The sequence below is a fragment of the Helianthus annuus genome, chromosome 10 (genome assembly GCF_002127325.2).
Source record: "Helianthus annuus cultivar XRQ/B chromosome 10, HanXRQr2.0-SUNRISE, whole genome shotgun sequence".
Lineage (NCBI taxonomy): Eukaryota > Viridiplantae > Streptophyta > Magnoliopsida > Asterales > Asteraceae > Helianthus > Helianthus annuus.
In genome coordinates this window covers 55466942-55488360 of record NC_035442.2, presented here as the reverse complement: position 1 = coordinate 55488360, position 21419 = coordinate 55466942, and the positions used below count along the sequence as shown (strand labels likewise).

Sequence of the window (21419 nt, the reverse complement as noted above, 5' to 3'; positions counted from 1 at the left end):
AATATAAAAATAATCAATCAAGTAAATCAGATATGATGAGAATGCGGCGATTGCATATATATCAAGACCATAAGCATAGTAAGTGTGTTAGTACATCCATCAATCACATAGGGGTTACATCACCCCTGTACAAAATACATCATATCAGTGTTACATACAATCAATACATCACATGTATCAACAAAATCTGTGTAGTCAAATGGTCTTCAAAAGCTGTGCATAACAATCGCGGCTGTCTCACCGGTGTCTACCCTGGTAACGTCGATGATCTCTAGAATGGTGGTGGTGGTGGAGGATAATGTAGGCGGCGAAAGAGAAGCCAATCCTCCTCCAAGGCCTGCTGGGTGCGGATCACGGATGCAATCTGCTGCTCTAGGATCGAAAGTCGAGCAACAATGTCAGGAGGAAATGATCGAAAAGGCTGAAATGACGAAGATGTCTGACCAAGATATGGACCAAAAGACAACTGAGCTCTCTCGAGCTCCTGCAAACGCTGAGAATGGGAATCATGCTGGTGTACAAATGACATCAAAAGATCCTCAATAGTATGGCCCAAATGAAATGGGTGGTATGGATCTGTGGGTGGCATGGGTGAGGAAGAGGACCAGAGTAATGGCGTGCTGGTAAGATCGATAGGTGCAACAGAAGATGGGATGGATGCTATCTGAGGCATGACAGGTAATGGCATCGGTACATGGCCAAATGGATGGGCGGAAGAGCCCTCTCCAGGCCCCGCTGGAGGTATGACAGAAGGAATCTGAAACGAGAACTCAGGATGGTGAGCATCCATGCGGTGAGGAGGAAGCGGCGGAACATCCTCGTCAGCCGGTATCCAACCGTGCTGAGCCTCCTCGTCAGGGGGATCCATGTGCTCTGCAAACAGAGCATGCTCGGGCTCAATAGGTAAGGGATCAACAGGAGCTAAAACAGGATCAACGTGAGCAACAACAGGATCAATATGATCGACATGAGGGTCAACTGGAATGTCAGCGATCAGAGGGTCAACAAGAGGATCAACAACATGGTCAGCATCTAACAAAGGAATATCATCAACAGGAACATCGCCAAGTGGCTGACCCACCAAAATAGGATCAACAGGAACATCAGCATGCGCCAAACCATGCTCATGTGCGGGATCGAAAGCAGCGGCCTGCTCTGGAGCTACTGCAGGCTCGGGATCGTCAAACGCCATATCGAAGTCAAAGTCCGGATCGATAGGATCAAAAGGGTCGGCAGGGTCAACGGGGTCCTCTACAGGCTGGTCCATATGAACGAACTCAATATCACGGTCTGGATCGAATCCAGGAGGAAATACAGGGTCAGAATCCTCGATATCGTCATGCTCAAAAACAAAGCTCGGCATAGGGGCGGCAGATGACGCCTGGTCAGGATCCGAGTCATGAACGAAAAGCTGCGTGCTCGCCACATGTGATGGAGCAGATGCCACAGACTCAAAGGAGTCTGGAGCTGGAGAATGAACAGGCGAGTCTCCGACAGGAGCACCGGCGATCATCAAAAGACCGCCAGCGGGCAAAAGAGCTGGGTCAGGAACCTCGTCCTCGTATAGCTCGTCATCGAAAAGATCAATATCGTCACCAGCCTCGGCATCCAGCATAAGCTCATAGGCTGGGTAGGATGCAAGAGGAATCGGGGCGGGAATCACAGCGAGAGGAAGATCCGCAGCAGGACCACCAACGATGGGCTCATCGACGCCGTCAGGTAGTGCGAACGGCTGAAAGTCGTCGTCGTCTGTACTGGTATAATCCGAGGTGTGCACCTCGTGCTCTGATGACATAACCTCGTCTGACTCCATGGGTCGGGGTCCAGTAGTGTCCGAATCTCCGGTATCTGAGGTATCCATGAGTCTGTAATACAATCACAAGTATGTACAAATATCAGTAAATCAGGTAATCACACAAGTTACCACATAATAATCACATATTCCTCCTAGTCCCACTAGCCTCCCAGCCTCCCAGACTGTCCTTCCTAGTCCCACTAGCCAACTTTTCCCAGCCTCCCAGACTGACTCCCTAGTCCCACTAGACAAACATTTCCCAGCCTCCCAGACTGACTCCCTAGTCCCACTAGACAACTACCTCGATCGATTGGATCGAGCCTCGACCTCCCAGACCGAGCCTCAGCCTCCCAGACCGAGCCTAAAATAATAAAATATGCTCAACATTTGTTTATAAAAAGTTTTGGATCTGGACTTAAGTGGTATGCAGAAAAACATTTTCGTGAGAGCCCTAGTGATCATAGTCTAGACTCAAAATGAACCCTAGTTCGCTATGATCAGAGCTCTGATACCAAGCTGTCACACCCTGGCTTTGCGGAAGCGTGGTTAATTTGGTGTGACTTCTTAATACCATAGCTTAACCATAACAAGCTATATGAATTTAAAATCATGCAAAGTCATCCATTGAAAATAAAATTGTCAAACATTGTCTAAATGGGTAAACACCCAACATCCATTACTTGTCTTAAACAGTACAACCACTACCATAATGCAACGAAAGAAACATGGTTCAGGGGCTATGGCTTGTCCAGGAAAGAGCCATAAGCCTTGAACCCGGATGACTCTGAGTCTAAATGCAGCGGGAAATCCTGCTAAACCGTGCCAGATCCTTAATTCCCTGAAATACATGTAAGTTGAAAAATCAACAATAATGTTGAGCGAGTTCATGCGAAAATGAGTAAATAAACCTTTATCTTTATCAAAAACCCTGGTATGTAGCAAATAAGGAAATAAAAGAGATCACCAATGGGTTGCAAGTCCACTGATATGTGTGAAGTGCAAGTAGGGATGACTCAAACCTAGCGGATTTATGCGTCGGGCACTAAGTCACCCCGAGGTCCGTTATGCTGGACCTGGGGCTGGGCTCGCTACACCCAGATAGATCTACCGCTCCTGTCCCTCGGTCCTCAACGAGGATTAATGGCCTCAAGTTTCTGCCTACCCACTCACATGATCTAAGTAGTAACACTCCTTATGCTAACCATACCATGTATAACATATCCATAATCATTGTAACATGTATTTCACCCCCGCAGTTTATAAAACTGAAAACAGTTAAGAGAAAAGGGGGACATGAACTCACAGTGAATGCGTCACAAAATCAAGCAATCCAATATCCAAGTGCTGTGCAACGACCTACATGTGCTAATTCTATTAGACGGATGGCCGTGCTTTAGCTTCATAGATTATATTTTTGGGAAACAGTTAGTCAACCGTTTCGTATATATATTTGATACGCATTCTCCTTCCCAAGGATGGGGGAATCAAATACATGTATACTTATTTTATTTTATTAAGTCCCACTTAATATATTTTATTTCTTATTTCAAAATATATTTATTTTTCTCAAAAATAATATATTTCCTTTTTCTCATAATATTTTCCCAAAATAATGTTTTAACAATACATGCTTATGAATACTTCCGAATAAAGCGTAAGTTACGTTTTGGTGATTAAGTGGTAATAGAAATTACCGTTGTAACTTATATGTTTGCCGTGAAGGCGTTTGTAATATTTCGGGCTTGACAAGGTTAGTAAATATTATTTTTACTCTAAAAATAATATTTATATATCTTCACAAAATAATCATAAACAGTGAGGTGACAAAATATATTTTCCGAATAAATATTTATCACTTTTAGTTTTGTGAAAATCCCACCTCCGATTATTTATAAATAAGGTTGTGGCGAAATATATTTGAAAACATGTCAAGGTAGTCTAACACTTGTAAATAATTCTAAGTGTTAGATTTTTAGAAAATTTCGCCAGAGTTTCCCCTGTAACTGGAGGTGGCCACGCTTTCAAGCGTATCATTTTCTTTTACAAATCATCTCAACAATTTATCAAATCAACCGAATCAATTTTCAACACTTCAAATAGAAGACTAGTATGTAAAACCGCGTTGTTTCATGAACTTGTAGTTTTTACAAAAACTACGGTGTAGATTTCGTTATTTTTAGTGGATCTATTCATAACATAACTTAGTCTTGCAAAAACCTCGTTTTTAGAACAACTTACTTCTTACAACTTCCCGACAATTTTTGTAAATATTGTTATTTTGTCGGATCTTTTATTCTACAAGTGTTTCTACACTTGTAGTTTATAGAAATCGTATTTGTTAACACTTTATCCATTTTTATAAAAACATGATTTTCTCGACACCCGGTCCTACGAATATACCACTTGTACATACGTAGATCGGCTTGTTTTAAATACTATTTTTCACGTTAAAACATTTTTACACAAGTTCATGTTTCCCGTGTGGTGGAGTTTCACCTTTTAACCCTTGTACCAAAGAAACCAGTGTATGTCAAGATACGTGATCCTAACAAAGTCGGGTTAAACGATGATGAGAGCCACCACATCATAGATCGGGCCATAAAAACCAACATATTCAAATACTACGACATTTACACGCGTTTTGAGCTTTTATCCAACGATATTCACGTTTTAGCAAACTTTAAAGTTCCATTAAGCGGGTTACCGTCATTCAACCGACAAATATCCTTTTAACCACTTTAGACATGACCAAAAATGAGTTTTAAACGTTATACCTCTAGCTCGGGGCTAGGGAAGAAACTAGTCGAAAACTGCGTGGATAATAGCAAACGGTAGAGGTCCTCCGCGTTCCGTTTGTTCCGAGCTCCGTTGTACGTAACCACCGACACTTGAGTATGCTTGGAATGTCAAGACTTGAACCGAAAAACGGATGTGGGGGTGGTGGTGATCTCGGCCGAGAGGAGGGGGCAAGGGAGAGGGAGTGGTGGTGAGGTGAAGTGTGTGTTCAAGTGTGTGAGAGATGAGAGTATTTATAGACAAAAGTGCCTCGTTCTTCGCGTAATCTAATTTAATATAATGAAGGACGTACTCCCCCGGGGCCCACTAGTTGGCCGATTCCATTGAGATGTAAAGGCACTCGGTTCGTTTCCAAACGTTCAGTTACGGTTTAGTTTGGTTAAGTGCGTTACTTTTAAGGTCTAACCCCGTTAGTTGTTTTAGTGTATTAAAAGCGGGTGTTAGGGTAATCAGGGACCCTAACTGGCTCAGAAAAGTACCAATATTAATTTTGGCAATATTTTTATGTTCCGGGTATTGTCCGGTTGTTCGGTCGGATAGTAATCCGTTAAAGTGCTTAAGATATCCGTTAAGCGTCATAAATAATATTTTTAGCGACACAATTTATTCTGCAAAGTGTCGGGAATAATTCCTCATATTTTGGCACTTTATTAATTAGCTAGAAGCTAGTGTGTTGATAAAAGTGCTGTGTTTCGTGCTTAAAGTTCGTTTTAGGCACATCCAAATCTCTATATCTTATTCCTAGAGACGTAATCATACAACCCTTGTATCCCTACACACACTATGGGTGTAGTAAAATGATTCTGGCTTATTCAGGCCTTTAGAGGCAGTGTTTGCCTGATGCTGACTATATCAGCATGTTCACTGTGTATCCGTTTAGTGCTACTGTGCTTTTGTGCATCATGTTTGTCACTAAGGTTCAGTAAATAAGTAGTGTAGTGACAGGAATATCAAAGTAGGATGCAGATATGTACAAGTATCAACAATCAAGTAGCAGTTTATCAGCAAACTCAGTAAAGCACAGTAATTAGGCAACAATTAATAATTAATTAAGTCGTACGGATACCTGGTTTTGAGAGGGTTGTCACAGAGAGCGACGTTTGAGTTGACCCCTGGCACGGATGTCATCATGCCGCCTGCGGCGGTTGCACTTCGTGTCAGGAGAGTGAGGCCCACGCGCGCGTGGTAACCGTCGTCCCTGGTTTTCCGCTCGACGTGGCAACCTCTCGTTGGTTGGCTTAGCGGCGAACGAAGCACGGTTACCCATCGCATTAAATGCGATGGGTATATATATCCGAAGAGAAGGTGAGAGATTCTCACTTCTCTTCGTTTCTTCTCCACTTTTCTCTCAAAAACTCTTTGAATCTTCAAAGTGTTCTTCGTCTCTTCAAGATTTCTTCAAATCTTCAAACTTTTCTTCAAGCTTTTTTCCAGATCTTTCTAAAAAGATGAGTGAAGAACACCAAGAGGCTCCTGTTAGTGAGGAAGGACCAGTTCCTGTCCTTAAATGGGACTTAGGTCTCTTCGAACAGATTGTTCGTAGTTTCAGATTCCCACCGGAGTGGGATGCCCGGTATCCGGCTCAGGGCCAGACCGCGGCTGATGCACCACCCGGTTACATTACCCTGTATGAAGACTTCTTTCTTCAGGGTAATTTCCGACTGCCGGCGACCAACTTCCTAGGCAGTATCCTTTCTTACTACAATTTCCATATATCTCAGATGAGCCCTCCCGGGATGGTGAGGGTACGACACTTTGAATTCTTGTGCCATTCCCATGGCGTCGAGCCATCGGTAGATAAGTTTCGTGCTTTCTACCAGTTGCAGAGAACGATGGGGTTCTTCTCGTTTGCAAGCCGGGGCGCGGCAAAGAAGATCTTGTTGAATCCTCCTAAGAGTTTCCACGACTGGAAACCCAAGTTCTTCTTCATCAGGGAAGAAGTCTTGCCGATTGCCATGCCCTTTAGGGACTGGACTGAGGCCATACTCAAGGAAGATCTTCCCATCCCAAAAACTGCTCGGTGGTACCAGCAGCTAACCCCAACCCCAAATCGGGTTTTTGGGGAAAATGTGTTGGTTGCTGCTAAGATGAGTGACCAGTGGTTACCTAGCAGCAGGGAGGTTCCGGTTTTGAAGATCGGCGATCAAGGTTAGTGTCTTCTTTGTTGTTTTTTCAGTTGATCTGCTTTAATTGCTACTAACTTTCTTAAGTGCATGTTTAGAAGCGCAACTCTATCAAGCTGCCTTCTCGACATTTGGTGGCTCCATGGGCGTTCGCCCATTGCGCGATGACGAGGAAAGCTGGTATGACCAGATTAAAGGAAACTTCATGTTTCCTGCTGCTGATGCTTTCGCTTCACCGCCGACCGCTACTGAAGGTGCGCAATACCCTAAACCTCGTCCATTGCGCTCTGTGACTCTCGCTGGGAAAGAGACTTTCTATCTTTCCAGCGAGGAGTCCGTAGGTTCTTCCAGCGGCGAGCTAAGCTCTTGGTCTAAAATCTTTGCAGGTGTGTTGCGCGACCTGGGGATTGACCCCGAGGAGAAGAAGAAGAAACCGGTGAAGAAGAAGAAGAAGGTGGAGCCTGAGGTGACCAGTAAGGGCACTGGCCCTAGTCGCGCAACATCTGCTGCTGTCAAAGGTACTCTTCGCCTTCGTCAACGTGACTTAGACGACTATGTGATAATCAGTGACTCATATGAAGGTTTATCACATGCAGCTAAGGGGAAGACCGGTGCTGGTGGGTCGAAGAGTTCTGGGAGCGCGGGTTCTCGCAACCCTGAAGCTGGCGCGACTCCGTCTTTCCCAGAAGATGAAGAAGTAGAAGAGGAAGAAGCTGGTGCCCAGCTTATTGGGCGGAAGAGGGGTAGGAGTGAGGCTACGACTGGTGTGGCTTCCGCGCCTACATCTGTTGCAATTCACGTGGTTGGGAAGACGAGCAATCTGCGCTCGTTATACAAGTTTTCTCCTGGTATGTTCTTATACTCCTTTTTCCAAAAAACTTCTCTTTGCTTAAATACACTTGCCTTATTTTGCAGAAATCAAGAAGAGAACCCCTGAAAAGGCGGTTACGTTTAGTGAGGCTGGGGTAAAGAGGCCCAAGATTACGATCAAGTCCACTGACACTGCTGCTCAGGATGCCGCTAAGGCTGCTGAGGCGCAGCGAAAGGTGGAGGAGGATCGGAAGAGAGAGGAGGAGAAGAAGAGAGTTGCGGAAGAGAAGAAAAAGAAAGAAGAAGAGAGGAAGAAGATAGAGGAGGAGAGAAAGAGAAAAGAGGAGGAGGAGAGGAAGCAGAGGGCGGAGCAGGAGAGGTTGGCTGAAGTGGCGAGGAAGCAGGCCTTGGAGAAGGAGCTAACGGCGAAAAAGGCTATGGATCAGCCTCTTAAATCTCCAGGTCCTGAGGTCACCAAACCAACCCACACCGGTCCTGTTATTACTTCCAAGGGCTCCAGCCGCTTCTCCTCAAGCGGCGCGAGCTCTGGTGGAGCTGGGGGTTATAACCCCAATGTGATAGGTGCGAAGGACACCGTTGGGGATATTTACTACAAGACTTACAATGAAGAAGAACGTGGTGACGCTCCTCATCAAGCCCCCTGGAGTTTAAAACAGAAAGATACCTTCGTTGAGTTCAGCCCTGCGCGCGAGTGGTTCTTGAACTCCTTTACACCTGCTGAAGTCAATCGGCAAAGGGCGAAACCTCACGAAATGTTGTATCGTACTTATATCCTTGGCGAGGCCAACGCTCGTGCTGCCAACCATCAAATAGTTCGCGAATGGCGAACGATGGTTAGGGAGCGCGCCGACTGGGAGGCTTATCGCGAGCGTATGCTGAAACGTATTGCTGAATTTGAAAAATCTAAAGCCGCGTTTGATGAGGAGAGAGCCAAGTTTGAGGCTGACAAGAAGGCTGAAGAGTGGGGCCGCGAGGGGCTGCAGAAAAAACTCCACAATGTTGAAGAGCAACTGGCCAAGGAGAAGGCCGATTTTAAACGTATTTGTGCCCAAGACAACGAGCGCGCCTATGCGGCTCGACAGAAGATAGTTGATCTTGAGGCTAAAGTTGCTGACTTGACCTCGAAGGTAGAGGAGGCGCAGGGAGAGAAGGCTGCCAAACAGCAGGTGGAGGTTAGTCTATTTGTTTTCCTTTATACTTGCTATTTTGTTAATACATCGGCCTAAGTTGTTTTGTCGGCCTTCAGGTTGAATTGTCTGAGGTCAAACTACAGCTGTCCAGCAAGGACAGAGATCTCCACGCCAAGGACGCTGAGATTGCGGAGCTCAAACGTCGCTTAAACGAGCAAATTGACAGATGCGAGTCGTTGGAGATCGACCTGGAAGCCGAGAGGGTTAAGGCTGCTACGGCTGAGGAGGCGCGTGCTGTTAGCACTGCTGCGCTGAATGTGGCCCAAACCAACTACTCCGAGGCTCAAGGCATCGTCGATACGCTTGTCTCAGAAGCTGAATGGATGCGCACTCGTGGAGTAGTGCTGGTGAGTACTTTTTATGCTTCGATCTTGGTAAGGGTTATATTTAACGTTTTTTCTTTTGTTGAAGGTTGCCAACTCCATCCTGAATGCGGGCGAGCTAGACCGCGCCGTAGCGGCTCTGACAGATGCGGCGCGTGCGGTGGGTCATCGGGGAGGCTACCTGGAGTGTGCCGATCACGTTGAGCAGATGCTTGGGCAGGAATTTGACATAAGTCATTGCTCAGTGACGGAACATGCTGATGCGGCACTGGCAAGTGCTGAAAACTCCTATGACAACCTTTCCTTGCCTATCATGGAGTTGGTTGTTGAATCGTTGAAGAAAGACGACTGGTGCCAGCGTCTTAAGGCAGTCCTCGATCCACCAGTTACCGTCGAGTTGTCCGACGAAGAGCCAGCTGGTGATGATGATGGCAATGGTGATGATGATGGCAACGATGATGATGGTGAAGATGACGGAGATGATGGTGATGATCGCCGCGATGAATAGGATAGTTTGTTGAATAGGTGGTTGATAGGCATTTGTGCCTTTGTAATTTCTTCGGACACTCTATGTACAATGCTGCGCATTTGCGCAAGTTTTAAATGAAATGAAACATTTTGGTTTTTTCCGTTGCAATTATTGCATTGCTATAAAAACTTTATGTTAAATTAGCTCGAATAAATGGAAGCGTTTTTTAAGTATTAAGGTATCCACCCGGTCTCGCGCTTTGTTCGCGGAGGACCTTGGAGGTGGTTTGAACAACCCTGAAATGCTGGAGCGTTTTCGCGCTAATCAAAAGTTTAGCATGCATTTGTAATGAAAAAATGTAATAGAAAAACATGTCGTATGTTTTCATTCAAGTCAGAAATGGGCGCTTAGGCCTTCATACATAATTGCTAATGGCTTGTAGCCGGCGTAGTGAATTGAAAGATGGCGCAAGGCCGAAATAGATTACATGTAACATTTGCGCAATTGTTGCGCATTCCAAGTTCTTGGTAAGATGTGGCCATCTAGGGTGCGCAATTTGTAGGCCCCTTTGCCCAGGACCTCATGAATCAGATATGGGCCTTCCCATTTAGGTGCCAATTTCCCTGGACGTTCCGCATTTGATGCTTCATTGTCGCGAAAGACGTATTCCCCTGGGTTGAAGGTACAAATGCGAACCCTTGTGTTGTAGTACCTTTCCAACTGGGTTTTGTATTTGGCCTCTCTGATTCTCGCGATTTCGCGTCTTTCTTCTAACAGGTCCAAGTCTAGGCGCCTTTCCGCTTCATTGTCAACTGCGTTGACCGTTGTCATGCGTGGCGAGGGCAGGCCAATCTCCGCCGGAATGACCGCATCTGAGCCATAGACCAGGCTGAAAGGGGTCTCGCCGGTACTCGTCTTTGGCATGGTCCGATGAGCCCATAAAATGCTTGGGAGCTCATCAACCCATCCGTGCCGCCTTGTTCCTAATCTGGCCTTTATCCCTTCGACGATGCATTTGTTCACACTTTCCACTTGTCCGTTGCCTTGTGGGTGCGCAACGGATGTGAAAGTGTGTTCGATGTTCATCTCCTTCATCCATTTCTTAAGATCGTCCGAAGCAAAGTTGGTGCCATTGTCAGTCACGATCTTGAGCGGGAGGCCAAATCTGCATATGATGTGCTCCCATATGAATTTGCGCACAATCATAGCTGTGGTGGATGCAAGGGCTTTGGCTTCTACCCACTTTGTGAAGTAGTCGACAGCTACTATGATGAACTTTACGGCGCCGGGAGCATCCGGGAAGGGTCCCACCATGTCAATTCCCCATTGCTGAAAGGGCCATGCGGTGGATACAGGGATAAGATCATTTTTAGGGCGCAGTGTTTTTGGAGAATGCCTCTGGCAAGAGTCACATTTGCGGATCTCCTTCATTGCGTCGACATGCATACCAGGCCAGTAGTAACCGGCGCTCATGATCTTCGCGACAACCATCCGTGGTCCGGAGTGAATGCCGCAGATCCCCTCGTGGATCTCCCTTATCAGGTAATTCGCATCCTGAGGGTCCACACAGCGTAGCAGTGGCCCTAGGAAGGATTTTCGGTACAAAATACCGCCGTTCATTTCGTATTGTAGGGCTTTGTTTTGGATCTTCCTTGCTTCCGCTTTGTTTTCAGGGAGCACCCCTTCTTGCAAGTATTGGATGATTGGGGTCATCCACGATGGTTGCCCTGCTTCGATCACGTTCACTTGTCGCAGTAATACCGATGGATTCTTGAGTACCTCTATCCTTACATCCTTGGCGAGATGTTGAAAGGAAGTCGAGGCAAGCTTGCTCAAGGCATCGGCAGGCTTGTTTTCTGAGCGATTGATATGTATAACCTTGTGAGTTTCGAATTGTTGGAGCAATTCTTTCGCTTGTTCCAGATATAGAGCCATGACCTCTCCCTTCGCGTCGTATATGCCATTTACTTGACTGGCTATCAGGAGTGAGTCAACATGTGCGCGCAAGTTTTTTGCTCCCATCTTGATGGCGAGGCGTAAGCCTGCCAGAAAAGCCTCGTACTCAACTTCATTGTTGGTGTTTTTGAAGTCGAGCTTAATGGCGTAAGTAAACTCGTGTTTTTCTGGGCTCACTAGGCGTAAACCTACTCCCGCGCCATCTTCATTTAATGCCCCGTCGGTGTAAAGCATCCAAGTCTCCTCTGTTGTATTTTCCTTGGGAGTCTCTATCATCTCGCATTCCTTGATTTTATCAGCCGGCACTTCTGTGATGTTATGGCCGCCCAGTTCAATGGCCCATTTTGCCAACCTGCCTGATGTCTCAGGCTTCTGTAGTATGGTGCCAATGTGGAAATTTGTAAGCACAGTTATCACATGGCCTGTGAAGTATCAGCGCAGCCTTCGGGAAGCGTGTAGCAGCGCAAGAACCAGCTTTTCCATTGTGGAATATCTTGTTTCTGGGTCAGTGAGTACCCTGCTGACATAGTAGATCGGGGTTTGTACCCCGTTTCTGTCGACCAATAATACTGACCCTACTGCCTTATCCGAGGAGGACAAGTACAGTACGAGGGGCTCTTTCTCAAATGGTGCAGTCAGGGTAGGGAGTTCGATCAGACACGCTTTCATTTGTTGAAAAGCTGTTTCGGCTTCCGGGGTCCATTTGAACTCTTGCTTCTTCACACAATTGCGCAACGTGCTAATGAAGGGATACGACTTTGCGGCGTGATTGGAGAGAAAACGATTAAGCGCGGCCAGCCGGCCGGCTAGTCGTTGCATTTCCTTGATGTTTCTCGGTGAGGGCATTCGCTCAATAGCTTGTACTTTCTCTGGATTCACCTTGAAACCGCCGTTTGTGACAATGAAGCCTAGAAACTTCCCCTCTTCCATGCCAAAGGAACACTTGGCTGGATTTAGCTTCATATTCACGCTGCGCAATGAGTTGAATGTTTTCTCGATGTCTTTCAACATTTGGTCCTCCTCAGGACTTTTAACCACTAGATCATCGATATAAACCTCAATATGCTTTCCGATGTCACCTGCGAAGGTCTTGTCCATCAAGCGTTGATATGTCGCGCCTGCATTCTTTAGGCCAAAAGGCATCTTTGTGTAGCAGAAGATTCCAAGATCCGTTCTGAACGCTGTCTTGTCTTCATCTTCTAGCTTCATCTGCACTTGATGGTATCCTTTGTAGCAATCCAAAAAGCACTTCCATCGGTATGGCGCGAGAGAATCTATTTTTTTATCGATCTCAGGCGAGGAATAGCAATCCTTTGGACACGCCTTGTTGAGATCAGTGTAGTCTACGCACATGCGCCATCCGCCATTTGATTTTTCGACCATCACGGGGTTCGCCACCCAACTCTGATATCTTACCTCTCGCAGGATCCCGGCTTTGAGCAGCTCACATACCTGCTCATTCATTGCTTTTGTCTTGTCTGCCCCTAGGCTGCGCCTTCTTTGGACCTTTGGCTCGACAGATGGGTACGCGTTTAAGCAATGCTCGGTGATGTTGCGCGGGACACCGGTCATGTCTGCCGGTGTCCAGGCAAATATATCCATGTTTCGAAACAGCAGTTGCTTTAGACGTGTTCTGATGTCTGACAAAATGGCGTGGCCAATTGTCACAGTCTGCTCGGGGTATTTTCGGTTTAAAACCCATTTCTCTGGCTCGGTCGTGGAGACCTTTGCCGCCTTTGTTGGGCGCAGCTCTTCAGTTGACATTACTTCTTTCTTGGCATATATGATTGCTACTCCTGTCTTGGTTGGGAAACCTATCGCAGAATGAGGCGTTGAAGTCACCATGTTTAGCTCGCCTTGTGTTTCCCTACCAATAAGCACATCATGCCTCGATTTCACTGGCATTACCATGAAGTTCACATTTGTTGTTCTTGAGTGTTTCCCGTCAGAGAGCGTGACGGGGAAACTGATCTGTCCGAGAGGAAAAACCATCTCGTTGCAAAATCCAGACAAAGGATAATCGACAGGTTCGAGTCGCGCTTTATCCTCTTCATCCAACTGATTGAAACACTGTTCGTAAATAATGTCGGCAGTACTTCCCGGGTCTATGAATATGTAGTCAGTTTCATAATGCCCGATTATGCCGGTGATGACCACAGGACGTGTGGCGCGAGGTCCGCCGCGCACTACTGGAAATATAACTTGCTGCTCTTGCCAAGAAGGTTCATAAGGGCGTTTGCCTTTCTCTTTCGCGCTGTACCTGGGTCCGTTGACCATGTGGGTCTCTAGTCGTCGGACCTTTTTGTGGTTACCTTCATCATGGCGCTGGAGTTGACGGGTTTCCTTGCGTACATTCTTCACTAAATGGCTTAGCTTGCCGCTTTTGAGTGCCCTCTCGATTTCTTGGCGCAAGCTGTAACAGTCGTCGGTCAGGTGCCCTGAATCTTTGTGAAAATCGCAGTACAAGTTAGGGTCTTGCCCTTTCTTGTTTGTCATTGGCCTTGGCGCTTTGAAATCGACATTCTCCGTCATCAATACCTCCTTTGGAGTTTTTGTGAGCGGAGTCCAGTGTTTGTCACGATTGTCGTCTCTGACCGCCTTCTTGTAACCGATTCGGTCAATCGTTTCTCGCGCATCTTCTCTGTAGCGCGGCCTGTCGTCACGGCCTCTTGGTCTCTCAGACTTCCAGTCATGACTCTTGTATTTGTTACGCTTGTTGTTGTTGTCGCGCGTACTTCCTGTTGAAAATCGATCTTCTGGGTAGTAGCCCTTTCCACCAGCAAGGGACTCCTCAGTTTGCGCGACGATTTTTGCGGCTTCCATTAGTTTATCCCACTCCTTTGGCATTCCATCTTTGCCTGTGATGGTTCTAATGAGACTATCGCAGCGTATAGCCTTTTTGAAGTGGCAGCGCATGAGTTGCTCACTGACGCCGCCTATTTCCAGACACTCTTTGTTAAAACGCGTGATGAAGTCCTCCAGACCTTCACCATCTCTTCGCCAAATATCTTCTACTTCGGCTGTGTCACGTTGGTAGCGACGTTGTTGGCTAAAGTAGCTTAAGAATTGCGTCTTGAAATCTGTCCATGATTTAATCTTCCCGGGCGGAAGGCTGTCAAACCAGGCGCGAGCCGCTCCGGTAAGAGTTTGAATGAACATGTGGCACCACATGGGCATGTTCCAACCTCCCATGCAGCCCACACTCGTGAATGTTCTGACGTGATCGTCTGGGTCAGTCAACCCATTGAATTTCCCAACAGTTGGGGGTAGCTTCTCTCGTGAAAGCGGCGCGAGTGCAATTTTCGGGATAAACTTGGAGTGTTCCGCAGCTTCCGATGGTCTGTATGCCAGGCGGAAATCTCTTTCAGCTTCTTCTGTGTAGCCAATGTGTTGTCTTGGCTTGTAGTACTCATGGTTTTTTGGTAAACGATTAAAGACTGACGATTCTTCGTCACCTTCCCATGTGGGATCATATGGGTCCGTTTCTTCCCATTCATTGTTCATGTTGCGCGGCGTGAGCCGGCTGTGAACAGGGCCTCGTTGAAGGTTCGACGGATATTCATAGTAACTATCCGTTTCCCTCTTGTATCGCGCGTGTCTTGTACGCTTAAACGTCTTGTAGGGGGAGGCCTGTTGGTTCTGCCTTGTATATTGGCTGGTGGGGGCATTTGGCGCACCCTCTGACTCTGAGGGGTGACCAAGGACGGTTCTGCCGTCAAAACTGCCTGCTGCGCGATGAGCGATTGGTATGCTGCATTGATAGTGGCGATGTTCTTGGCATACCACGAGGCTGGGGTTTCACCTTCTGGTAAGCCAAGTAATGCAGATACATTTTGAGGTGGCGCTGTGTTCGAAGGTCCTTCTCCGTTTCCTGGGGTGACCACTTGGGTGATGCGGGTGAAGCTCCCGCGCGGACCCCCAGTATTGTTGATTTCAACTTCGCCGATTTCTTTGATTTGTTGGGCTTGGAAGTTTTGGATTCCTTCGCCCAACGCCGTGTTAGAGTTGGTTCCGAAACCGAACTCTGGGATGATTCCTTGACCAGTCATAGCCGAAGGAAGAAAGAGACGTCAAAGGCTCAAATAAAAGAAGATGAGGGTGGTTATAGAAAAAATCGGTGGGCGCCAATGAAGAAACAGTGATCTAATTAGGGAGTTAATTAGATTGGTTTATGTTCCTTTCATGAGGGTTAATCTTCTTAAGAATATTTGAGCTTCGACTTGATGATTTATCCTGCAAAACAGAACACCGTTAACTCGTTAAGAGGGGAATGTGGGGGTTTCCCTCTTAACCAGGCTCCGGCGTGAGAATAAGCGACTGCTTTGAGAGTAATTAAGTGTAAAGAGTGAGAGCCAAGGGAATAGAATGTTTAACCTGAGGAATGAAGATCTCTATTTATAGCCGGAGAGGTGTAAGAGGTTGTGGGCTGATGGGCCTTGGGCCAGAAACGGACAACACAACGAATATGCTCATTGCCTTGCTGGCATCGACCGCTTAGTGGCTTCTAGATGCTCGTCGGTGCTGGCGCACCTTGATTGGAGCCACGTGTCATTGTTGTCGGCCTTGTTGTCCTTCTGTCATCAGCAGACGAGTGGAGATCGTGGGACAGTTGTCCCTGTCTCTTGATTGGTGCCATGTAGGCGTCCTTGTGTACTTATCGTCAGGCGATCGTGGCGCACGATTGGACAGAGCCTGCTGGACGTTCATTGGCTCTTTTTACTGCCACTTGTACCCCGTGTACCCCTGTAGGTAGCAGCGCGCTTTCCTACTGAGTGGTTCTTGTTGGATGGCAACTAACCCGCGCGGGGCTAGTGTGCTCATTTGTACCATTATTTTATGCTAAGTGTTGATATCTGAGTTTGTTGTGTGCATTCCCTCGCGCGGGATAAATCGTAGTGCGATGTAGGTCGCGCGAGGTTGTTGTTAACAAGTTGTTGTGTTAAGGAGTATGGTCTCATGCGCAACCTGATCTGAGGTTTGCGCGACTTTTTGGGACCATACCCCTTCACACCCAATCAAGCCTCCTTTGGATATCAATATCTCCCTATTTCATTTGGTTTCCCCGCTCCTTGGGATATCAATATCTCCCTATTTCATTTGGTTTACCCGAGTTTTGTGAACATCGTTTTCGGCTTCAGGATCCCATTGATATATAATATAGATATACATAATTGAAGGTAAACATATTACTTAAAGAGTTTTGGTTTATTTAATTTGGGCATAAACAATAGTAGGTAGAAAGCCGTAAACACTCCTTTACACTCTCATAAGATACAAGATCGAAATATTATCCAGTCCCAAGACCACATAACATGTTCTTGAAAGTATATCTGATTTTTTTTTTTTTTTTTTTTTTTTTTTTTTTTTTTTTGTTGAACGTCAATGTATTATTTTATTATCACACAACCTGCCGACCCTTCGATCTTGTATCTCATGAGAGGCATATACCTGATCAGAGGACCAATTAACATCTAACAAAACCTACACAATTGAAACAATTTCACATACGAAACACAAGCAATGCATTTCAACAACTAAATGTGAGTACACACATATTTCAAAGGCGATAGTGGTGTCATATTTTGGTTCCTTTGCTAACGAGTAATGCTTCTAAGTTCTAACACTTGAACGTATTTGTGTCTTGTCCATCTTTGTTTGGAAGATACTTTTTCTTTTTTACAAAAACTTCATTGTATCACATTTTTTAAGTTGTGTTTAACTAACATACCAAATCACGTATAACGATAAAAGCTAAATATATCCACCAATGTACAAAAATAATACAATGTTGTCTTAAACCATATATGTCTGATTTAAAATACCCAAAGGTTGGGAGATTATGATTGTAAGTTTGTTGTGATATGTGGAAAGCTGCACTTAGTACCGTACACCGTCTGTCCGGCTATTTATCATATCATTCATTTGTCACAACACAAGTTGGCTTTATTTTCTATGTAACACAAAAGACATACACAACTAGCCAATGCATCTATATATAAAATTAGTCAAATATTATGCCTTTTTTTAATATTAGCTTCTAAAACTGCTTACCCTTTGAAAGTGTTAAAAACAGGTCTAATTGACGCGTAATTTATTCTTTCTCAATCTATTATTATAAATATTTTTAAATTCGTGTGATATCATATATAAAATATACGTTAATGAAAATATTATAATATCCTTTTAAAATCAATTAACCTACCAATGAAGAAGTGTAACCCATGACAGACAATTAACTTATAAATAGGTGTAACTTGTAATATTTATCAAGATATATTAGGTGTGTTTATAATTTGGTTCAACAATTTTAATGAAAATTCAAGGTCAATTATAGGTCGAAACACTAACTCCAGTTTTATACATGGCATATCAACCAAAACAACACGGTGGATCAGACGAATATTTTGTTTTACATGGCAGTTCCATGTTTAAAATCGAATCAAACCGTTAATCATGCATACCAATATTAAACCGAATAAGTTTTCATAATTTAAATGATTTGACCAGTTTTAACAATTTATAAACGCCCATATCTATCCTAACGAATTTAAACGATACCCAAATGCAAAATTCTCTGAAAAGTGGTAGGTATTTAAAAAAAAAACTATTATTTTTCAAAAATATATTAAATTCTTATTTCAAACCAACAAATATCAATATAACATTAGCAAGTAATGTCAATCTCCATTAATTACACGCAAGTGGGCAACTCTTCATTATTAATTAATTTTCTTTCTCACTCATTTCCACATTAGCATCTCCATTATTATCTTGAAATCAAATATCTTTCCGTATTTACATTAATGGCTGTTGGGGAGAAAAGTGTAAATTTGGACATCATATGGTAACAAACACTGTGGAATGCGATGCTAATGTACCTTCAAAAATCCTGTTTCACACACGGAGAAAATCTTCAATGATGCCATACATGCAATTTACCAAGGACCATTTCCCTTTTCTTATATAAATACCATTTCCCTTTTCTTATATAACTACGTTATACATGTATTCATATATTGAGTTAGGCTAAAAAGGAGATTTTGACAAAAAAAAAAAAGTGTAAAATCAAATTAAATTACACATAATGTCTTGATTTTGGAAGTATGAAATCAATTTCTTTTTCTTTTTGCAAACATTAAGATTTATTTTTTTTCAAATGGTAAGTTGGTAACAACGTAATGATGTATAACACCAAACCTAAAAATTGAAGACATCATGTATTAAAATTCAAGACACTATGTGTAAATATCATTTACACTTTCTAGGCAAAATTTCATTATTGCGGACCCTTTTCTTATATAAATACGTTATACATATATTCATTTATTGGGTTAGGCTAAAAATGAGATTTAGAAAAAAAAAGTGTAAAAACAAATTAAATTAACACATAAAGTCTTGATTTTGAAGACATGAAATCAATTTCTTTTTCTTTCTGCAAACATTAATTTGTTTTTTTCAAATAGTAACAACGTATGATACAAAACCTAACAAAAGAAGACATCATGTGTTAAAATTTAAGACACTATATGTTAATATCCATATATCACTTTACACTTTCAGGAAAATTTCATTATTAGCCGACCCCCGCCTCCCCCACCCAACATACACAGAGAGGGGTGGTAACAAGATACAGTGAGAAATACAAACACCGATAATTATTTAATATTTTTTAATTTAAAAAATAAAGCAATATCATACTCAAATTAAATTGAATAAAATAAATTAAATTGAATAAAATATTCATTTTATGACATATATATTTTTTAATATTAAGATATGAGAAAATTCTGCCCGTTTAAAATTTTTGAGGTGACATTTATTTAAAAGTTAACAATATATTTAAAAAGATTATATTATTTGTTTTAAAGTTGTAATTAAATAAGCTATTAAAAAATATATAGAATTACCCTTTTATCTTCGTATATGTATTATAATATAGTATATATAGGGTTGAGTTAGTAGGGAATACTAAAAAAGTAATGAACCGAGGAAAAATACATTTATTATTTTAAATAAATTATAAAAATTCAATTTAATATATTAAAAATTATATTTTTTCAAAAAGAAATTCATAGCTTTGCATATAAATACATATAAAAACCTTTTTAATAATATAATTTCAAAAATAGAAAAATGCTTAATAAACAGTTAAAAAAGACAAAAAGGAAATTAAACAAAAAATTATTTTTATATGAATAGCTTTTACACATTTTTATATGCAAAGACTTCGAAAAGATTTTGAAAAAAATAGTTTTGAGTATTTAAAATTGAATTTTGATATATTTAATATGTTAAATGCATTGTTATTAGATTTCCCACATTTTAGTGTTCGCCGTTTAACCTCACATTAGTGTGTGTATCTATATATATACACATATATATATATATATATAATTTTGCATAATAAATATAAAATTAGGATAAAACCAATATTTGATGTCCTTATGGATTTTGTTTGCCGGTCACTCTCTTTACAGCTTGTTTTGCTTTTTAAATCTTCCCAATTGTCCTTTTTCTTGCATTAAACAAATCCCACAATCCATCAATTCTTTAAAATAGAAAACCCTATAAAACCCTACATATTCTTCCTCTAAACAACTAACATCCTCCCCACCTTCCCACCACTCTCTAACAACACACACACAATGTGTACCATGGAAGACATGATGAGCAATAAGATCAACCACACATGCTCTTCAACCTCAAAACCACTCACCATGCACAAAGACTCTCGCATCATCTCCAAGATCAAGCCCAAGATCCGCATAATTCACATCTTTGCACCCGAGATCATCAAAACCGACGTCGCCAATTTCCGGGAATTGGTTCAAAGACTCACCGGAAAACCAACCGAAAAGAAGAAACCGAAAACAAGAAAGGAATCCCACAAAAGATCGAATTTTTCGCCGGTAGGGTTAGAGGTGAGGGAGAAGATCAAAGGGGAAGAGGAAATATGGGTTGGAGCGAATTCGGGTGGCGGGTTCTTGGGTGGGTTTGGTGATCTTGATGGGTTCATGCAAGAGTTTACTCAGCATAACCATGGGTTTGCAGCAGTTATACCAACTCTTGATGCACCTACTTTGGTTAATTCTCATTTGGAGTATGGTTTTGGGGAAAGATCACTGAATTTTCCTACCTACAGCTAATTTGGTTCTATATTTCTTCTGGTTTTAACTAGGTTTATTAATTATATTATATCTAGTCTTGATTCACGGCTAATTGATTTGATTAATTATTTATGTTTGGTGTTATTAATTTGTCTTTAGTTGACTAAATCTCTATGTACCCTTTGGATCAACTGATAGTAAACTGGTATTTTGAGCCAGTAGTTTATCGGCCGTTTCAGAAGATATTTAATTCAAACAAGATGTGTATAAACTATAAAGTCACTCTTTCCGGATTTATGGATGAATATATAAACTGACCAAGTAAATCTTAATTTTTTTAGGTATTTTCTCTTTTCAAAGTTATTTTCATAGGAGTTTTAGGGTCCATTTGTTACCCTCTTACCTTCTCCAACATGCCGTTGGTGAAGAGCGTGTGATCGCCTCTTTGTGCCGGAATCCTCACGTATAGTCGTTAGCTGTACATATGTTTATACATGACTTGATTCGACATTTAAAGTCAAACTTGATAAAAGCTTGAGCCTTGATGTGATCAAGTCAAATGCAATTAAAAGTGGATGTATATATGTCAGTGTCAGTTACAGCCGATTTGTCAGTCATTTGTTGTGTGTGATCGCCTCCTTGTGCCGGAATCCACACGTACAGTCGTTAGCTGTACATATGTTTGGCCTTCCATTTGTTAATTATGGGCTATTTGGTCTCTAATTCTTGATTTATCATTCAGTGACGTCTCTGAGAATTCACGTACCATGTTTGAGCTCGAAAAATATGTCCATATGTTTTAACGTTAAACAATATAATTATGAAAATG

At 43.0% G+C, this 21419-nt stretch overlaps 1 protein-coding gene across 1 annotated transcript; it reads left to right on the top strand.

Moving 5' to 3' along the window:
- Positions 1–20039: 20039 nt before the first annotated feature.
- Positions 20040–20885, top strand: LOC110881414 (VQ motif-containing protein 17). Its single transcript, XM_022129683.2, has one exon. It carries the CDS (start codon positions 20129–20131, stop codon positions 20627–20629), a length of 501 nt encoding a protein of 166 aa, XP_021985375.1. The 5' UTR covers positions 20040–20128; the 3' UTR covers positions 20630–20885.
- The last annotated feature ends 534 nt before the right edge of the window (positions 20886–21419 follow it).

What these genes read in the sequence shown, in the direction of transcription:
- LOC110881414 (XM_022129683.2), top strand. Translation starts at nt 20,129, where the DNA reads ATGTGTACCATGGAAGACATGATGAGCAATAAGATCAACCACACATGC.